Below are 21,079 nucleotides of genomic sequence, written 5' to 3'. Positions count from 1 at the left end.
CTGGAACGTAACAGCAAATAAAGCTGGTCCAGCGACATATCTGTCGTGAAGTACATTCATGTTTTTGAATTGCTGGTGGTCACATGAGTATGGACACAATGATGAGATTCGTTCACATGAATCCATCTTTATGATTATATTTTTTTTTGCGTGTACACACACAGGCAAGGCATCATTCCAAATTAAAAGTCGTTTTGGCTTTTATAGGTATATAGTTTTTGCTATGTATGAGTTTTAGACATAGTTTAGTATCTAGTTGTTGCATAACAAAAGCTATGTATTTAGACTAGAAAAGTCAAAACGACTTTAAGAATAAGATAGATAGATCACATACGCATGGTTATTATTCATATCAATATGATCCGATGTGTTTGCACAGGCGTACGTACATCTCGGTCGTCCAATAAGCAGGAGCATCGGTACTTCAGTAGCATACAACAGACGCAAGAAGAAATTAAGAAACCCTCAAAGTGCTAGCTTAGCCTGTGTGTATAGCCAGCAGGGAGTCGAGGGCAAATAAGAAAAGAAAAAAAAAACGGGACGAGAGAAATGATCTGGATCCGTACGTACGTAAGGTATGCAATCCATGATACACTAGCAGGCCGGAGTCTATACTACGCATCCGTACCGTACGGACGGATGTTACTATTGTACATGCATGTCGACGAGTGGTGGTTGGTATTGTCACACCAGAAGAGATGAGATCATCCGGTGGCGGTGGCGGTGGCGGTGGCGGTGGTGGCCGCCGCCGGTGGGATGCTTGGTACACCTTGCTTGTGCAGCTCGGACATGACGCTGTCGAGCGACGGCGGCTTGAGCCCCAGGGGAAGCGGCAGCCATGGCTTCACTAAAACATCTCCAATGGCTGCGTCGATGCTCTCCTTGGACTGCATTGCATTTGTATGCATTCAGATCAATCCACCACAAGATCAGTTGATTAATTATTCAGTACAGTTAATTAATACATATATAAAAATAATGCTTGCATCGCATTTGGATCCCAAAATTAATGTGGTGGTAATATAATTACCGGGTGCGTGTCGAGCTCAGGCTGCAGTTCGGCGAGCTTGCTGCTTGGCGGCGGAGGGACCATCGCCGGTCTGTAGATGGGGTGTGGCACCATCCCCGGCACCGGAAACCTCGGCAGCTGCACCACCGCACCGGACGGACATGTATCATTATCATCAGTACACATACGGCAGAATGCAGCTAGGCTGATGATGATGCATGGACGGACGGAGCTAGGAAGCAGAGTTGATTACGTAGTTTACATACCATGGCGGCGGCGGGCGGCAGCAAGCACGGCGTCCCTTGCGTCACTGCGGCTGCCTGTGGACCCCATTTCCTGGCCGCCTGCATCAGCCACAGATGGAATGGAAGGAAGGAGACAATGCAAGGGTAAATAATCAATCAAACACAGTAAATACAATTGCATAATAGTAAGTAAAGTAACACGAACAGAGCAAAGGTACGTAGTAGAGCCAAATTAAGCAAGCTGCCAAAAAAAGCGAGTCACATGCATGCACTAGCACTGCTGAGTGCTGGCTGCTACTCTGCAAGTCTGCAACAGCAAGGGAGGGAGGGATGGAGATGGAGCTGAGGTCCAGGGGAGCACCGAGCACGCACATTGTACTGCTGGTGCCAGAATGCTGGGTCCACGGCCGGCGGGTGCGGGTGTGCCCACGGCGGCAGCGGCCGGGGCGGCGCCAGGTGCCGCGGCCACACGGGCAGCATCGGAGTCGGAGTCGGAGGCGCCGCCACCGCAGCAGCAGCGGCGGCGGCTTCAGCCGCGGCGGCGTGGGGCGGGTGGCCCCACACGTGCAGCGGCCGGCAGAAGGGCGGGGGCGCCGGCGGCGGGAACCCGATGGTCGGCACCACCCACGGCCGGCTGGCGTGTGGTGCGTCCGTCCTCGGGGCGCCTACTCCGCCGCCCGCCGCCGCCGCCGCCGCGTACATGTGCCGCTTCTGCGCCCAGGTGGCGGCCTCCGCCTCCCGCGCCATCAGGTGCTTTCTGTGCGACCGGTACTTCTGCAAATTTACCAACTCCGTCAGCATCGGCTCTGCTGAGCTCCCATACAGATGCAAGTATGTATGCATCATCAATGCATGCATGCATCCATATCCTTTATAGCCTTTATTTAATAGCAAATCACCGTGCATGCCATGCGAAATGATGTAATGATGACGACAGACAAATTCTTTCTTTTTTGAAAGAGAATCAGACAAATCCTTTTTGTCCATGTATATATAATAGTACACTAAATTGCATTTTTAGTTGTACTACTAGTTAATTATCTAATAATCACCGAGTATTATTGTCTGAAAATCCAATCACCTGAAAAAGTACTTGCTCGTACTGCATGTGCCCTTATGGGAAAAATGAAATATGCTATTGATGTGTGGACATGTAATATAATGTGTTTAGGGTTTGTTTGGCTTAGCTACGAGCTGTGAAAAAAAAAAACTATTCCGAGCTGTAAGTTGTGAAAAAGTTAATGTGAGCTATGTGCTATAGAAAAACTGTAAGCTATTTGGGTTGAAACAAGTATAAAACCTACCCCTCCCTTGAAACAGTTGTGAAACAAAAACTCTATTTTCACTCATTTCGAAAACTAGAAAGCCAAAAGCAGGGCCCAAGATGCTTCCAAATTTAGATTTCACCCCCATTTGGTTGGCTTTCTGCTTTTTTATAGCACAAGTATTTTTCATAAGCTCAACCAAACACTGCCTAATTAAACATCGTAAATTTTCATCAAATTTATGGTTACGTACTCATGCAACATCGTCACTTCACTACATACATATACAACATAACATTTATGTGAGACAAGAAGATGGCGCCAACCTCAAGGTACGGCTACTATTATTGCAACTCGATCTCGTCGGCAGCATAACATGCCACTGCCAGTAGAGTAGAGTACCACTCATTTGAAAACAGATCGATCGATCGAGTGGGGTTTCCATGCAAACATACTTGGCCATATGGCCTAGGCACGGCACTAAGAAGCACGGCCCGGACTGGCTCCCATCGTGCCCGTGTCTGACACTGCCCAGTCGTAGTGCCGTGCCTAGGCCGCCATGTCGGCCCATAGTGCCGGCCCAGACACTGCACCAATAATGGGCCGGTACGATGCAGCCCGATCAATTCTAGCCATCGGATGCTTTTCAGAGGATTCCATAGCCGTTGGATAAGAGTATATAGCACCAAACCCTAACTCCCCCAAGGATTCCTCCCAGTAGCCGTCATCTCTCGATCTCTCTCGTCCTCCACGCGCAGTCACGCCCTCCTCCCCGTGTGTGACTCCTCCCGTCCCTACAGTCCTGCCCAGCACCTCCTCCGGTCCTCCCGAGCTCCCCACTGCGGCTCCCCATGGCGGCTCCTCCGTCCGTGCTCCTGTCCTTCCTGTCTGCTCGACGGCGTGGCGACCTCTGTGCGGTGGCGTGGCCAGGGGTGCGTCTTCGAAGGGCCGGCGCTCGGCCAGGGCGCAACGGCACGGCGGCGGCGCGCGGCAGGGGCGAGCTCGAGTGGTGGAGACACGTCTACGATGGTGGCGCGTTCGACGCAAGTGCGGCTCGACAGCGGCCATGGCGATGGACCGTCGTGCCCATCGGCATGGCACGACTGAGTCGCCATAGGGCCGTGCCTGGGCCGGGATGCCAGCACAGCGGCACTACGCAGCACGGCACGGCAGCGCCACCGTGCCCCGTCGTGCCGTGCCTCACTGTGCCAGTGTCGTGCCGTGCCTGGGCGGCCCGTTTGGCCATGTATACATGCAAACTAGCTTACTCATCAGTGTGTTGAGTACTAGCTAGCTCCATCTATCTATCTATGCATCCAAGAGTACAACAAGCTAGGCATAGGCACTGATCGATCATGAGTTTATTTATTCTAAAATTAATTTCATGTGTGTTGCACCCATCATATGCATGCATGGGCATGAGCTAGTTGTTAGTACTACTTAGCTTTTGGTGGTTAATTAACTGATGATGGTCTTATATTGTAGTAGTAAGGAGTAAATAAAAGTAATATACGTACACTACACAATCATGGGCATACATGTTTGTGGAAACTGGAAAGTCATGTGTTTTGTGGTGCCTAGTCGGGAGGTGACAGAGCATGCGGTGGGCCGGGCCCGGGCGGGACCAGCAGCAGCAGGGCCACAAGCAGGCAGCAGGCAGGCAGGCAGGCAGTCAGGCACAGGCAGCTAGTAGTGCCTGTACCGGTACCGCCGCTCTTGGCCGGCTTGGCGTACGTCTCCTCTTTGCATGGTTTGAGCAAAGGAATATATGCAGTCCAATCCAGTCCAACAAGAAGCTAAAAACCATGCTGGATCGCATGCATGCCAATGCCATTGACAATTTCTCATGCTGCAGTGTAGCGTGTCTATCATGCACTGCATGCTTTGCCTTTGCTTTGCTTTCCTTTGTTTTGTTGTGTACTGCGTCTGCACCTGCTGCTGCCTCCTCGCTCCTGCTGCAATATAATGCATGCCCACAACCTGTATTTTTTTTCTTCAAAAAATATGCTTTCACTTTTACCAGCTCAGATCATGCATGTACTACTAGCTGTGCTAGCTTTGGCAGCTAGAGCCAGCAGAGAGCCCGGTAAAATATGCATGCATGGAATGGATTCACATGACCAATAGTTCGTTCCCAGTGCAAGATGAAAGGAACCCCAGAACAACGAAGATTCACGTGATGGTACTACCATTGGCATGGGCAATGCACCATATGTGTCCCCCTCCCCCCAGATCTGGTTGTCCCATATCACTGTATATCTTTATGTTTATCTATATCCCTAATAGTAATAGTAATATGTTAAAGTCAAAAATGGATTATTCCTCTGTTCGTAATATTTTACTTCCCACAACAATGTCGATCCCCACCACATCTCTTTCCTGTCCATGAACTGGACTCATGCTCATATATATTAGTTAGGATATCACCCATGGTATATATGTCGATGTCTGATTCTAAGATGCATTAATTGGAACACAGATGACACGATTGTTGCATACATCTCTAAGTTGCAAGTGATCCATGTCACCGTACAATAAATTGTGTTATGTTGCAACTTACGGACATGTTTGCTAGTTACTATAAAATTACTACTACTTAAGATGATATATATATATATATATATATATATATATATATATATATATATATATATATATATATATATATATATATATATATATATATATATATATATATATATATATATATATCATCTTAAGTAGTAGTAATATATATATATATGAAAGGAGTATATATAGTAGGCACACATAAGATGATATATCACAAACCACTACTTAGACGCTAAAGATGTACCATATATTTACTAGCTTAATTATGTGAAACTTGCGCATATATCATTGTAACCTGCAGGAATAATTCAAGTGTTGCTATGGAATTCATTGAGACTGATTTTTTATTTTGAAACTTGTTAATTATATGTATTTCATCCATTATGGTACTTCTTTATTTATTTGGAGCAGTTAGCATTTCCTTTGAAAATCAACCTGATGTATATAATAAGTTGATGGAGTACTGATTGTATGTTGACCCTTTGAGATAGAGATAAGATGTATATATACCTGGAGGTGGCTGGCAATGTTGTGTCTTGTGAGGCAGTCCATGCCCATGATCTCGAGTATCCGGGACGGCACGGCCTTGTCGATGCCCAGCTGCTCCACCGCCTGCACGAACCTCCGGTGCAGCTCCGGCGTCCAGTCCACCTGATAATAATAATGTAATAATATAATTAATTACCAGGCATATATATATGCACATATACATATATGCATATATGTCGTCATCAGAGATAGATCGATCGAGCTAATAGTCTACTCCCTCCGTCCCTAAATAATTATCGTTCTCGCTTACCAAAAAATAACTTTGACTAATTTTATATAAAAATATTAATATTTATGGTATATAATTAATATCATTAGATAGTAGTTGAATCTATGTTTATAATAAATTCATTTGGAGATACAAATGCTGCTCACATTTTTTACAAATTTACTTATGGTACAAAAATAAAAAATAAAAGTTATTTAGGACGGAGGGATTGGTATGTTACACGTACACAGGTAGCAGATGATGCATGAATGCATGTAAATTACTGAAAGAAGGAAACTTTTAACTAACTAAAAAGCTAGAAAAGGCATGCATGGGCATGGGTGGATCGGATCTTTTTGAGATGAAGTCCAAGTAGAGACACGACATGCATGCTAGATTGCTAGTACACTATACGCAAAAAGGGGTGGGGTTGAAAAAAGAGATGGAGCACAGTACAACGTGGGTCGTCGTCGTGTTGAGCAGCTAGCAGGCGTGTAAATGTACTAGTAAATAATAAAAGTAGATTTTATCCTGGGGTGCATAATGCATGCATATGGCAGTGGCAGCTACTAGGCTGGAGGACAAGACGGACTCTGTGAGACTTGTACCCGGAAGAGGGCGAAAAGATATGAGAACACTGTCGCTTGCACAGCTGCTGCTGCTGGTGTTCGCTCTAGGCTGTGGTAGGATCTAGCAAGAGGCCGCCCGGTCACTGTTTGTTGTTGCTGCTGCTATATGCTTCAGCAGCTACGAATGCTTGCTTGGGGTAAATGGGGTTGGGAGATCCCGTGACCTCTCTCTCTCTCTCTCTCTCTCTCTCTCTCTCTGCGTGTTTCATTTCATGGATGGATGGATGGGATGGGATCCGATTCATCCCTGCCAAGATCGATCGATCTATCTTTGTATCCATCCGTGCCCGACCGACCGCAAAAAGGGAGCCTGCGTACACGGGGATTCCCATGGCTCTATTCATTGCCGCCCAAATTAGACGTACATGAATCTAATATCAGTCTGTTCGTTTGTTGGTTTCAGCCAGACTTATTCAACCAATCAACAATGTTTTTCTCTAAAAAAACCTAGCACCAGTCAATCCAAACCAACACCAGCACCAACCAACGAACACGTTGTATGTGTGTAAACCTCCATGCCTGCATGAGAGAGAGAGGGAGAGAGAGAAGAGAGCACAAATTAAAATAAATCTGAGGTGATGATCGAGCCAGGCAATGGGTCTCTCTCTAGCCTTAATTTCCGTGTTGTTATCATTGCCTGTCGATCTGCAGGCCATACCACACGTAGCAGAAGATCAGCAAAGCCCGCAGCTGTAGTACACTTCATGTCCATGCAGCAGCTAGCTAAGCTAGGGCGTAACAACGAGCTGATCAGGTCTCCTCTGCTCTGCCACGGATTCCATTCCCCCGTGATGATCTTCATCATCGATTCATCATGGATTCATGGAGTAGCAGCTCAGCGACTTTTGAAAGACGAGCTAGCGTCGCGTCGGCACATCTGTTGTTCATTTCCTTCGTCTCTCTATATATCTCTGCTAGCTCCTGAAAGTCCTCTCATGTGTACGTGGCGACAAAATTAAAATTACTACCAAACTACTCCGATCCTATAATAAGCTAGCGATCGATCGGTCGATTATTCAGACTGTGAGCGATAGATGTGCATGCTCAACATCAACAGCTAGCTATGCTAGGGCAAGCAAGCTAATTAAGCTAAGCTAGTACCTTTACCTTGCGCTTGCCGTGCGAGTTCTTCCCTGGTGCCGGCTTCTTCTTGCTGTGGCCCTCTGCCGACGCCGACGCCGACGACTTGGTGTCGGACACGGCGGCCCCGGCACAAGAAGTCTCCTCCGTCGTCGGCTTGCTGGCGGACACATGTTTCTCATCACCACATGTTTGCTCCTCCAACAACCGCTTCTCCTCTTGTGCTACTGTCGTCACCGCCGCTAGGTGATGTTGCTTCACGTCGTCGTCCGGCACCATCGGCGCCTTGTTGTTGGCCGCCTCGTCGTCGACGTGGACTGCCGCCGGGCTCGCGGTGGCCACCAGCAGGTCGTCCGGCGGCGGGGTGGACGAGAACTCCGCGAGGAGCTCCGTGGGGTCGACCTCCAGGTCCGGGAGGATGTCCCCGTCGGCGTCGAAGAAGGGCACGTCGCAGCTGAAGTCGATGTAGTCCAGCAGGTTGTCGTCCACGTCCACCATGGCGAAGCCGTCGCAGCAGTCGGACCCGACGCCGGACGTCGGGAACACCACATGGTGGTCGCCGACAAAGCCGCCGCAGTGCTGATCCGCCTTGCTGCTGCTAGGGCTCCGCAGCGTCGACACCCCAAGCATGGACGATATATACCCTAGTCTCTGGAGATATGTATATATCGATCGATGGATATGTGCCTATGGCTAGAGTAATAAAGCAAGTAGCCAGTATTATATATATTCTAGCTGCTTGATCTCTCGATCCGGCGGCTGGCTAATACAATTAGCTAGCTCTAGCTACAGATAGATTCGCTTATATGTATAGATGGGATTGACAGAGAAGCTAGAGAAATTAAAGATGCATGGATATATGGCGAGATGAGTTAATTGGGATAGATAGATGGGCTCGTCGATATGATAAGCAGCTAGCGACGACGACGGACGATGGAGATCTCTATCTGGCTGATGGGCAGCTAATATATGATGGATATAAGAAGAAGGGAGCTGTATTTAGGTAGCTGCTGCAGGTGGAACGAACGAACGAGATCCAAGAGCGAGCGAGAGGGGAAAGCGCCGCAAGGGGAGGTCAGGAGGAAGAAGAGATGAGAGCAATGGACGGACGGACTACTAGCAAACAGCTACTACAAGACTAGTTTGGTGCGTGGTGATTTTGGAGTATTAGGGCCTGGACTGGACAGCAGGCCGCATGTCCACCACACATCAAAACCTCCTCCCTCTTGGCCTCCTCTTGCTTGCTCTCATCAGTACAGATCATCTCTCTCTCTCATCATCTCATCTCTCTCTCTCTCTCTCCCCCACTTGCTTTATAGGGCTTGGTTGGGTCTGGGCCGGGTCTCTCTCTCTCTCTCTCTCGTGCAGTGTCCAGTGGTATGCTGGTATCGCCAGACAACGCCCGTCTCTTTCGATCGTGTCGCTGTGTGTACACATTATTATTGCATTGTACACCCACCCTACACCGACTGCAAGTGCATATGGCAGACAGTGCCAGTATATATAGCATGCAGCAGCATGGCTCCGCAGCGTTTATCTATCTATCTCTGTATACCGTATTCTCAGTGTGCCTGCGTCTGCCGGCCGGCCGCCTATATATATATATATATAGAGAGAGAGAGAGAGTATATGCTGCATGTCCTTTTTGCATGCATATATAGTTATATATCTAAGATTGTTCCGCAATTTGTCTGCCTCCGCTACAATCTACATCGTCTGCGTCTTGTTACTGCTACCACACCTCTCATCAATGTTAAGTAAGGTCCACATATATAGAACCACCGGTATTATACTGTTATATATGTTACTATTACATATAAACATGTCTTATACTCACTTCCTTCTAAATTGTAGATCGTTCTGGCTTTTCTAGACACATGCCTTTATTATGTCAAAGATATATAGTAAAAGCTATAGTTCTAGAAAAACTAAAATAACTTACAATTTAGAAGGGAGGAAGTAGTAATTTAGAGCCATAAATGTGAATATCATTTACTAAGAATTTGGTGAAACGTGAATCACTTTAACTGGCATTCAATCTATAGTTTTTTTTTTAACAGAGGGAGTATCATTTTCACAATGCAAATAGATAGACCCAAGGACAAAGATGGGCGCGTGGCCAATGCATGCATGTTTATATATCATCTGGTCTAGCGTCAAGGTGGGTCGTCCGATACGATCCATCCTAGCTATCACATCACCGGGCGCGCGCTAACGTGGTACATACACATCAGTGTATTGGTCCCTTTAAACTTTAATGCCAAGCGCCCGCGCACGCGCGCGCGCGCGCACACACACACATATATATATATATATATATATATATATATATATATATATATATATATATATATATATATATATACACACACACGGTAAGGTTATTCTGCAGCTGGTTACAGAATTACTTATTATATGACCACCTTGATTTACGATAATGTTTGTACCAATTTACGATAATCACAATACACATTTACGATACATGGGTTACTATAATTCAAGATGATACTTACCATAATGCTATAGTAAATCACTTACGAGGGAGTTACCATAATCTCGTAAATTAGTATAGTAATTATCGTAACTCAAAGTGGCTATAGAATAACTTATTTTGCGGCCAGAATAGTACGTGTGTGTGTGTATATATATATATATTATACACACACATAGGGAGAGTATATTCAGTAGCCAGCTACAAAATAAGTTATTCTATAGCCACCTCCATTTACGATAATTTTATATACTAATTTACGATAATGTCAATATATATTTACGATAGTTGTGTTACTATAACACATGGGGATATTTATCATAACGTTATAGTAAACCACTTAGTAAGGAGTTACTATTGTAAGGAAAATGGACCCTAGGCCAATTTACTTTGGATTTTGGTGTTTGATGACCAACACAACCAAATTGGACTAATAAATTTGCAAGTGTTTGTTTTGTAGTTCAATACGGTGCAAGACGTAACTTGGACGAAGGCAACGTGATGATTCAATGATCAACACCTCAAGCAAGACCTTAGGAGCACAAGAAAAGACCCAAGAGATCAAGCAAAATCCAAGCATGAAGATTGGAATCAAGACGTACGCAAGATCGTGAAGAAATGAGCTCACTGTGGTGACCGAATGTAGGACCGGACGCTGGACAAGCAACCGGACGCTGCGACTGGACGCTGGACAAGTGGCTCGGCAGACAGGCGACCGGACACTAGACCGGATGCTGGCGGCAACCGACCGGACGCAGGACAACAGCGTCCGATCGAGTACAGAGAGGTTCCAAAACGGCAAATCTGCGACCGGACGCGTCCAGTGGCAGGCAACCGGACGCTTGCCAACGTCCGATCAGTATTTTGCTGACTCAATGGTCAGGACAACCGGACGCGTCCGGTCAGGACGATTCAGCGTCCGGTCAGTAGCAGTTTCGCGGGAATTCGACCCCAATGGCTACTTTCTTAGTGGGGCTTATAAGTATAACCCCCAACCGGCCATTTGACACAAGTGGAGCTGAGGAAACATACCAAGGGTGTTGGTACACCATTTTAGTGATCTCCACATGCATAGTGCTTAGTGTTTTATTAGGTGATTATCATAAGTGCTTTGTGAAGTGCTTAGGTTGATTAGACCACCGCTTATGCGCTTGCTCTAGGTATTTGCCTAGTGTTTAGTGAGGTTTGCATACCTCTTGCCACCCCGTGCTTGCGAGCACAAGTGTTGTACATCGGAGGGGCTTGAAGTCTTACGAGATCACACCAACCGCGTTTGTGGTGTGGCCGCCACTATGTACCAGAGGGAACAAGGCCCGCGGCGTTTCGGCCAGAAGCTTGATAGTGAAGACGGCGGGGAGCATCCGGGAGAGGCTTGCCGAGAGGCACATTGGAGACCCGCTTGCGCGTGGGGAAGGCCCGAGGCTATCCATGGAGTTACCCTACTAGGAGCTTGGCCCTTGTGAGGGATTCCTTGCGAGGGGCTCCAACGAGAACTAGGGGAAGCTTGCGCGCTTCTCGACACCTCGGTAAAAATAACGGAGACGTCGACAGGAGTTTGCATATCTCTACCTTGCTCTTTAGCTTCCGCATTTACATTGATTACTTTACTTCGTTTGCGGTAGAGATAGCAACACACTAGCAAAGCCATAGTTGTACATCTAGATAGTTTATCTATTGCATAGGTTTTGCTAGGGTTAGAAAAAGAGACCATAGTTTAGAGTTAGAATTTTAAGTTGCCTAATTCACCTCCCCTCTTAGGCGTCACGGTCCCTTCAATTGGTATCAGAGCCGGTTGGCTCATATTTGGACCTTTGGCTTAACCGTCGTTGAGCCGACGCTATTGTAGAGTGGTTGGGATGGATACCGCTAGGCCTCCACAATTTGATGGCACTAACTTCCTCTACTATAAAGCTAGAATGGCTTGCCACCTTGAGGCGGTTGATTTAGGTGTATGGAGAGTCACTCGTGATGGGATGAAACCCATTAAGAATCCCGAAAAGCCCACAAAGAGTGATGAAAAAGAAATGCATTTTAATGCTAGAGCTAAGAATTGCTTGTTTGAATCATTTAGCATAGATGTGTTTAACCAAGTATTCACCTTAAATACGGCACATGAAATTTGGTTAAAACTCCAAGAGCTCCATAACGGCACAAGTAATGTCCGTGAGCAAAAACATTGTCTAGCTAAGCAAAATTATGATTCATTTGCTATGAATGATGATGAGCTTGTTCGTGATATGTATTCTCGATTGAATCTAATTATCAATGAACTCTATTCTATAGGATTATTAAAACTAGATGATGCGGACATCGTGAGGAAGATCATCTCCGTGCTACCACAAAAGAAATATGCAAGCATCATCACTATCCTTCACAACATGGAGGACTTGAGCAACATGACCCCGGGCATAGCCATTGGCAAGTTAGTGGCATTTGAAATGTCACGTAAGATGGGTCAAGAAGAAGCTTCTTCATCAAGCAAAGGCAAAGCTCTCGCTTGTAGCGAGAAAAAGAATATGAAGGGCAAACAAGTTGAGACAAGCTCAAGCTCAAGTTCCTCAAGTGAAGATGAAGAAGAAGATGAGGATGATGATGATGATGAACAAGAATCAAGTGATGATGATCAATCTTCCTCCTCCACCTCCGACCTTGATGAAGAATCAATCAAACTTATCAAAAAGGTGGAGAAGATGATCGTAAGGCTCAATGTCAAGGGTGTGCCCATCCAAATTCAAGACCTCATTTTCACTAATCAAAGAGATGAGCAAAGAAAGAAAGGATGCTATGGATGCGGCGAGTTGGGGCACTTTGTGGAAGTTTGTCCAAACAAGCCCACACCCAAGGCAAAGAAGAAGGCGTGCAAGAACAAAGCCCTCACATCAATAAGATCATGGGATGATTCTTCAAGTGAAGAAGAACCCCATCACAAGAGACAAGGCCGCAAGCAATCATCATCAAGCTCTTCTCGTGTGTGCCTTATGGCACGAGGTAACGAAAGCTCTTCCTCTAGTGAGAGTGATAGTGATGATGATATGCCTTCTTATCATGAACTTGTGCAAGAAAATCTTAAATTTACTAAAGCTTGCACTAGTCAACAAAAGAAGCTCAAAAGTTTAAAAGAAAAGCTAGATAGTTCACAAAAAGCATACAAAACCTTGCTTGAATAATATGAGAACTTTGCTAATCTCAATGTTGAACTATCTACTAAAATTGAGAAACTTGAGATTAGTGCAACAACGAATGCATGCACAATCAATGATGAGCAACTCTTAAAGAAAAATAAAAAATTAAAAGAAAAGTTAGCTAGCTCACAAGAAGCATATAATAGTTTGCTTGCTAAAATGGAAATCATGTGCAAATATTGTGATGAGCTAACTAATAAAGTTGCTAATCTTGAAGCCGTTAGCACAACCCCCATCAAGGCATCTAAAAAGAAAAGTACTATCTTTAACATGTCTAAAAAAGATGTCTCTACTTCTTGTAATGATTTATGTTTAGACTCACCTTTGTGCAACCAAATTTGTGTTGAGAAAGTTGTTGTAGATATATGCACACAAGAGGTTGCAAAGGAGAATGAGCAACTCAAGCACGAAGTAGCTCGCCTCACCAAGGACTTGACTCAAGTAAAAGGCAAGGCGAAGCAAACCCAACTTCATTAAGATAACACCATCAAGGGAGTGAAGAAGCTTGATGAAGGACAAATCGTGGTTTGTTACGTGTGCCACAAGGAAGGTCACAAGTCCTATGAGTGCAAGGTGAAGAATGGGGGAGGAGCAAAGAAGAAGAAGAAAAAGCAAACAAGCAAGCTCTCCAACACCTACACCAACAAGGTGGACAAGAAGGCCTCCACACCTTATCTCTTGAAGAAGAAGAAAAATGACAAGGTGGTGGCCATCAAGGTGAACAAGCAAGCCAACAATGGGGTCAAACGCTTTTGGGTGCCAAAGGAAATCATTTCCAACATGAAGAGCACCAAGAAGGTTTGGATCCCGAGAGGGAAGTGAGAAGTCCGTCAGACATCGGGGAATTTGGAGACTTGGCAAAGTATGGGTGCATTTCATGGGGTGCATCATAATGGACAAAGTTATTGCCAAGTGGGTTAGTGGATACTATGGACCTAAATTTCCTTTCCCATGTTAGGTAACTAGATGTCATTACTTACAATTAGTATTCATTTCAATTGGTATTATTTTTCAATTGATATACTCTTAAAGCTTCTAGTTATCTGTCATGCCTATGTTTGCATTTACATACTTAATCTTTTGTCATGCATTCAATAGGTATATCATATGGTAGGCATGCTCGGTTTTATTATCAACCCTTGGAGCAAACCTACATGGTTTAAAACTGTTTAGAAGCACGGCACATAGCTTGTCCTACTTTTGTTTATCTAATATGTGCCAAAGTCCAAATTATAGATAATCTCTCCCGAATATCATTTTTGAAAATGATTCTCACATTCATGAGAAGTCATCTTTCAAGTGGTATTTTGATTCTAAAATCAATGTGCATGATTCCTACACAGTGTTCCACATTTGTGTGCACATATTTAGGAGGAGTAATTCTATAACTTGGATGCTTTGAGACTAACACTTGTTCAAATAGTATCATTTTTTTTCAAACCTATCACATGTGTAGTAGTCTCATTGTAAGGAAATTGGAGTCCCCGGAGTTAAGCATTATTCTTCAATTGGCATCATCATGTTGGTCCTTTCTTTTCATATTTATATGCTTTCTCTATTCATTATATAGATTTAACTCTCTTGTATAATAAATTACTAATTATGCATATGCTTTGCTTTCTACCATATGCATGCATATATTTAGGGGGAGCTTAGTCTATATAATGTGAGAGTCAAATTTTGTGATCCATCTCACTCTATACACAAAGGATCACGAAATTTGACCCTCCCTTGTGCTACTAAGGTCTTTCTTTTCCGTGTTTGATGCCAACGGGGGAGAATTTGAAGGACCAAAGGCAAGCATCAAGTTGATGTCTACAAGTTGTAATGGTCCTAGAAAGGGAGGAAAGTGGATTATGGATTAGTCTAAGTAATGGTAAAATTTGTAGTAATCCATAATATCACACGGGGATATTTGTAAGGGCAAGACAAGCTTTTAAGTACACTTTTAATTGATATCTGTCAATTAGTATCATATAATCTTGCCCTTTGCATTGCATCCTAGCAAGTAGGTAGTTTTTAACTTCCAGAATTTTTATTATTTGCTTGCTTTGGTCGTGTTGGCATCAATCACCAAAAAGGGGGAGATTGTAAGGAAAATAGACCCTAGGCCCATTTACTTTGGATTTTGGTGTTTGATGACCAACACAACCAAATTGGACTAATGAATTTGCAAGTGTTTGTTTTGTAGTTCAATAGGGTGCAAGACGTAACTTGGACGAAGACGACGTGATGATCCAATGATCAACACCTCAAGCAAGACCTTAGGAGCACAAGAAAAGACCCAAGAGATCAAGCAAAGTCCAAGCATGAAGATTGGAACCAAGCCGTACGCAAGATCGTGAAGAAATAAGCTCACTGTGGTGACCGAATGCAGGACCGGACGCTGGACAAGCAACCGGACGCTGGACAAGTGGCTCGGCAAACAGGCGACCGGACACTGGACCGGACGCTGGCGGCAACCGACTGAACGTAGGACAACAACATCCGATCGAGTACAGAGAGGTTCCAGAGCGGCAAATCTGCGACCGGACGCATTCGGTGGCAGGCGACCGGACGCTTGCCAGCGTCCGATCAGTATTTTGCCGACTCAACGGTCGGGACGACCGGACACGTCCGGTCAGGACGATTCAGCGTCCGGTCAGTAGCAGTTTCGCAGGAATTCGACACCAACGGCTACTTTCTCAGTGGGGCTTATAAATATAACCCCCAACCGGCCATTTGACACAAGTGGAGCTGAGAAAACATACCAAGGGTGTTGGTACACCATTTTAGTGATCTCCACATGCATAGTGCTTAGTGTTTTATTAGGTGATTAGCATAAGTGCTTTGTGAAGTGCTTAGGTTGATTAGACCACCGCTTATGCGCTTGCTCTAGGTGTTTGTCTAGTGTTTAGTGAGGTTTGCATGCCTCTTGCCACCCCGTGCTTGCGAGCACAAGTGTTGTACATTGGAGGGGCTTAAAGTCTTGTGAGATCACATCAACCGTGTTTGTGGTGTGACCGCCACCGTGTACCGGAGGGAACAAGGCCCATGGCGTTTCAGCTGGAAGCTTGATAGTGAAGACGGCGGGGAGCATCCGGAAGAGGCTTGCCGAGAGGCACATTGAAGACCCACTTGCGCGTGGGGAAGGCCTGAGGCTATCCACGGAGTTATCCGACCGGGAGCTTGGCCCTTGTGAGGGATTCCTTGCGAGGGGCTCCAACGAGGACTAGGGGGAAGCTTGCGCGCTTCTCGACACCTTGGTAAAAATAACGGAGACATCGACGGGAGTTTGCATATCTCTACCTTGCACTTTAGCTTCCGCATTTACATTGATTACTTTACTTCGTTTGTGGTAGAGATAGCAACACACTAGCAAAACCATAGTTGCACATCTAGATAGTTTATCTATTGCATAGGTTTTGTTAGGGTTAGAAAAAGAGGCCATAGTTTAGAGTTAGAATTTTAAGTTGCCTAATTCACCCCTCCTCTTAGGCGTCACGGTCCCTTCGACTATAATCTCGTAAATTAACATAGTAATTATCGTAACTCAAAGTGGCTACAGAATAAGTTATTTTGTAGCTAGCTATAGGATAGTAGTTCTATAGGGAGAGTGTATTCAGTAGCCAGCTACAAAATAAGTTATTCCGTGGCCACCTCCATTTACGATAATTTTATATACTAATTTACGATAATATCAATACATATTTATCATAGTTGGGTTAATATAACACACGGAGATATTTACCATAACGTTATAATAAACCACTTAGTATGGAGTTACTGTAATCTCTTAAATTAATATAGTAATTATCGTAACTCAAAATGCCTACAGAATAAATTATTTTGTAGCTAAGTACTGATATATATATATATATATATATATATATATATATATATATATATATATATATATATATATATATATATATATATATATATATATATATCGGTCTCGGTGTGGCATGACTCAACATTGAGGTATACAGCTACGTAGCAGCCACCATATCATTTTTTTTTGAAAAAAAAACGATTTCTTTTTTAAAACTATATGTATACCCAAACGCAAAATGCAAAGAGAGACCGGAGAAACTCAGGAGGGGTAGTACAGGGTGGGCCGGCCGGCAGAGAGAGAGAGCGCGCGCGCGACGTAGGACACATATCATGAGCTGAATCACTGGAGAGTGGAGACGTCTCTGGATCGACTGTCCACGCCACCGCTATCGTAAATGTTAAATTTACCGAGCGTTTTTATATTTGCCGAATATATTCTCTCGGGTACTCGACAAACAAACTATTTATTGAGTGCTGTACTAAAAATACTCAGAAAAAAAAACACTCGGCAAATATTAGGTTTGTCGAGTGTTAAAAAAAACACTCGGTAAAAAAGAAGTTTGCCGAGTGTTTTTTTACACTCGGTAAATAAATAAAATCTTTTTTCTGGGAACGAAGGAGAAAAAAAATAAAAAAAACTTTGTCAAGTGCCTAGATCTAGAATACTCGGCAAAGAAATAAAAATATTTTTTCTGGAAAAAAAGAGAAGAAAAAAATAAAAAAAAACTTTGCCGAGTGCCCAGATCTAGGACACTCGGCAAAGGAAACAAACTACTTAATGTGTAAAAGAGAGCTAGAAAAAAAAAATAAAAAACAAGATTTGCCGAGTGCCTCCCATCCGCCGCTCGGCAAAGCAAAACTCCAAATATAACGCCCCCCCTTTTCTCCCCGCACGCGGCATCCCCTTCTCCCGCGCCGCGCCCGCACGCCCCCTCCCCTTCTCCGCGCACGCGCCGCGCCGCCCCCTCCCCTTCTCCGCGCACGCGCCGCGCCGCCCCCTCCCCTTCTCCGCGCACGCGCACGCGCACGCGCCACGCCGCCCCCTCCCCTTCTCCCCGCCGACGGCCACTCCACTCCTTTTCTAGATCCGGCGGCGGCCCCTCCCCCTCCCTTTCCCGGCAGTGGCGCCTTCCCCCCTTCCTCTCTCGACGGGCGGACGGATCTGGCGCGCGGCCCTCCTCTCCCAACGCGACGGCACCCTCCTCCCTCCCTTTCCCGGCGGCGCTCCTCCACCGCCACCACCAGATCCGACCTTGGCGCGGGCGGATCCGGCGACGATGGCGCACGGGGAGGCTGGATCCGGCCCCGACGCTCGGCCCTCCTCTCCCGGCGCAGCGGCACCCTCCCCCCTCCCTTTCCCGGCGGCGCTCCTCCACCGCCTCCACCAGATCCGGCCCCGGCGCGGGCGGATCCGGCGACGGTGGCGCACGGGGAGGCCGGATCCGGCCCCGGCGCGTGTCCGGATCTGGCGCGCGGCCCTCCTCTCCCGGCGCGGCGGCGCCCTCCCCCCTCCCTTTCCCGGCGGCGCTCCTCCACCGCCTCCACCAGATCCGGCCCCGGCGTGGTGGCGGCCTGGGCGTGGTGGTGGTGCGGCTTGGTGGCATCGCGGCGAGGAGAAGACGGCGGCTTGTTTTTTTTCTAAAAAATTGTTTGCCTTTTTTTATTTATTTTTTGAAAAAAAATTTGCCGAGTGTTTTTTTTCACTCAGCAACGTCTTTACCGAGTGTCCGACAAAAAACACTCGGCAAACTAGTGTTTGCTGTTAAAGGGTTTGCCGAGTGTCGTTTACCGAGTGTAACCCTTTGCCGAGTATTTTTAGGTCTTCATCGAGTGCCCCCGGCACTCGGCAAAGCTCCTGAATTCGGTAGAGCCATGCATGTCATGTGTCTTGTAGTGTCGTGGTACACCGTACCGTGTCTCCTCCGGTCTGTACTACTGCTGTTCTCTCGATCTGCTAGCTCCATTCTTTGATTCTCTCTTAGCTTTCTCCCCGCTGATGATGGCGATGATGATACTTACTATCTAGCTATATCTCTTACTAATAACATTATTATATATATAAAAGCAGGCATGGACGATCAGTTAGGTGGCAGTCCCCTCCGATCCATCATCCATCCATCCCCTGATTAGCTTTGCTTTGTTGGTTTGTTGGCCTACAACAACTAATATTCTTTAATTTGTACATATATACCATCATGCCTTCGCAAAAAAGAAAAAAAAACTACCGATCATGCATTATGTGCTATCATCGCTTGTCTTGTTCCCATGCACCATATATATATATATATATATATATATATATATATATATATATATATATATATATATATATATATATATATATATATAATGCAAATGCAGTCGTGTATATATTATGTAGGCCACGCGAGCGACGTGTTGCCGTTGTTTCATTGCGTGGTCGCCGTTGCCCCGCACGTCTTTTCTCCACTTTTTCCTCCTCGCTACCGGACATGATCTTTCTTTTCTCTCGCAAAAGATTTGCGCAAGGATTGAACCATACAAATGACGTGCTTCTGAGGAGCGCTCTAATAGGTCTTATAGCCGTAGGCTAGACCGTCCTAGTATACAATTTCGAATATCGATATCACATAAAAGGTGTACAACCGAGCTAAGAGCAGTGCTCCAACCTACGAACTTGGGCGCCTCCTCTACTGGTTACACGATCCAACTCCGGCATCCGAGAAGAGCACGTTGTTTTTTCTACCAGCCTGTTGTTGGTCGCTGGAAACAGCTCGTCGAAGGCTGCAACTTGGCTCGACGTTAAGTTCCCCGTGAATATAGCGTCGTATGCTCCCTTGGACGCTGATGAAACTGGTGCTGTCGGCGGCACGATGCCCATCTTCTTCGTGAGTAGCACCTTGCCCCACTTGACGGTCGGTATGTGCGTCAGCGGTTGGGTGGCAATCCGTCTGCTCCTGATTGGCAGGGGGCGTTTCGTGGTTGCCACCTTCTGCCTTGGTGGACTAACGATTAATGACGACTTTTGCTTGTGCTGCACCTCCTCGGTGAACAATGCGAGACGCTGAGAAGCCTCACTTGACGTGGGTGTCACGTCGCTAGGGGTAGGCGTGCCCATCGTGATCTCGATGCCGGGTTGTCCCACCCGTGCTGGCGTGGCTTGTGGCTGCCCTGTACTGGCGACAATGGAGGCGCTGTCGACGAAATATGGTTGGCAGTCTACCGAGGGGTATGTCTACAGATGAATCAGTAGAAGTGCGCGTAATAGAAACCGGATGGTAACACAGACATAAGATTTATACAGGTTCAGACCATCAGCTTAACGTAACACCTTACATCATGTGCTCTGTTATTTTGTATTGATTGTTTATCAGATTCGATATATCCCGTCTAGGGTACCCCTGCCTCTCCTTATATACTCTAGAGGGGTAGGGTTACAAGAAAAATATCCTATTTAGTATTATACAATAAATCACATCTTCATGTAGTCTTGCGGTGCATGCCTTGATATTGTGGGCTGGGCCACCTTTGGGGCGCGACCCATGTCTTGTCTTTGTGGGTACCGGGGTCATATCCCCACAGCTAGTCCCCGAGCACCTTGTATCCTTTGAGCAACGCTGTCTTGAACAAGTCCGAGCAGTTTGACGTGAAGCTTATCAGTTTAACCAGTGATCCGAGCGATGGAAGTCGAAGCCGACCAGTTTAACTGGTGACTTGAGCAGTGACAGTAGGAGCCGACCAGTTTAACAGGTTAATCGATCTCGGACTTAACCAAGTAAGACTTGTCGGAAGGATATAAGGGGCTCAAGATTAAATTGAAAAATTCTCCAAACGAAGTGTAGCCACTTAGACTTCGTTTGCAAGGAATCATCCATAATTTAGTCAATAAGGAGGGTAAATCAAGAAAAGAGCACTACATTCACTGCTAGGTGAAGTGTAGCCACTTAGCCCCTAAGCCTGCTGGAAGATGAAGAATAGATCTTGTAGCAGGGTCAAAGAAAATAAATCTGAAAGCTTATCGACATCATCTGACATGTGCGTATCAAGACCCTAGA

The 21,079-nt window shown here is 45.8% G+C and overlaps 1 protein-coding gene across 2 annotated transcripts; it reads right to left on the bottom strand.

The window, feature by feature from the left end:
- Positions 1–320: 320 nt before the first annotated feature.
- On the bottom strand, positions 321–8,765 carry LOC136553238 (probable transcription factor GLK2). Of its 2 annotated transcripts, none has more exons than XM_066544615.1 (6): positions 7,578–8,765; positions 5,601–5,741; positions 1,627–2,028; positions 1,276–1,353; positions 1,031–1,147; positions 321–887 (listed from the first exon to the last, which is right to left on the bottom strand). In XM_066544615.1, the coding sequence occupies exons 1-6, from the start codon at positions 8,184–8,186 to the stop codon at positions 705–707; spliced, it is 1,530 nt and encodes a 509-aa protein (XP_066400712.1). In that variant the 5' UTR covers positions 8,187–8,765; the 3' UTR covers positions 321–704. The 2 variants fall into 2 exon arrangements, with proteins under 2 accessions (XP_066400712.1, XP_066400713.1); XM_066544616.1 differs by having other exon boundaries at positions 7,584–8,752.
- Between the last annotated feature and the right edge of the window lie 12,314 nt (positions 8,766–21,079).

This window comes from Miscanthus floridulus, chromosome 5 (genome assembly GCF_019320115.1).
Source record: "Miscanthus floridulus cultivar M001 chromosome 5, ASM1932011v1, whole genome shotgun sequence".
NCBI classification, from domain to species: domain Eukaryota; kingdom Viridiplantae; phylum Streptophyta; class Magnoliopsida; order Poales; family Poaceae; genus Miscanthus; species Miscanthus floridulus.
Note: the sequence above shows the minus strand (reverse complement) of the source record. Positions and strands in the feature narration are given on the sequence as shown.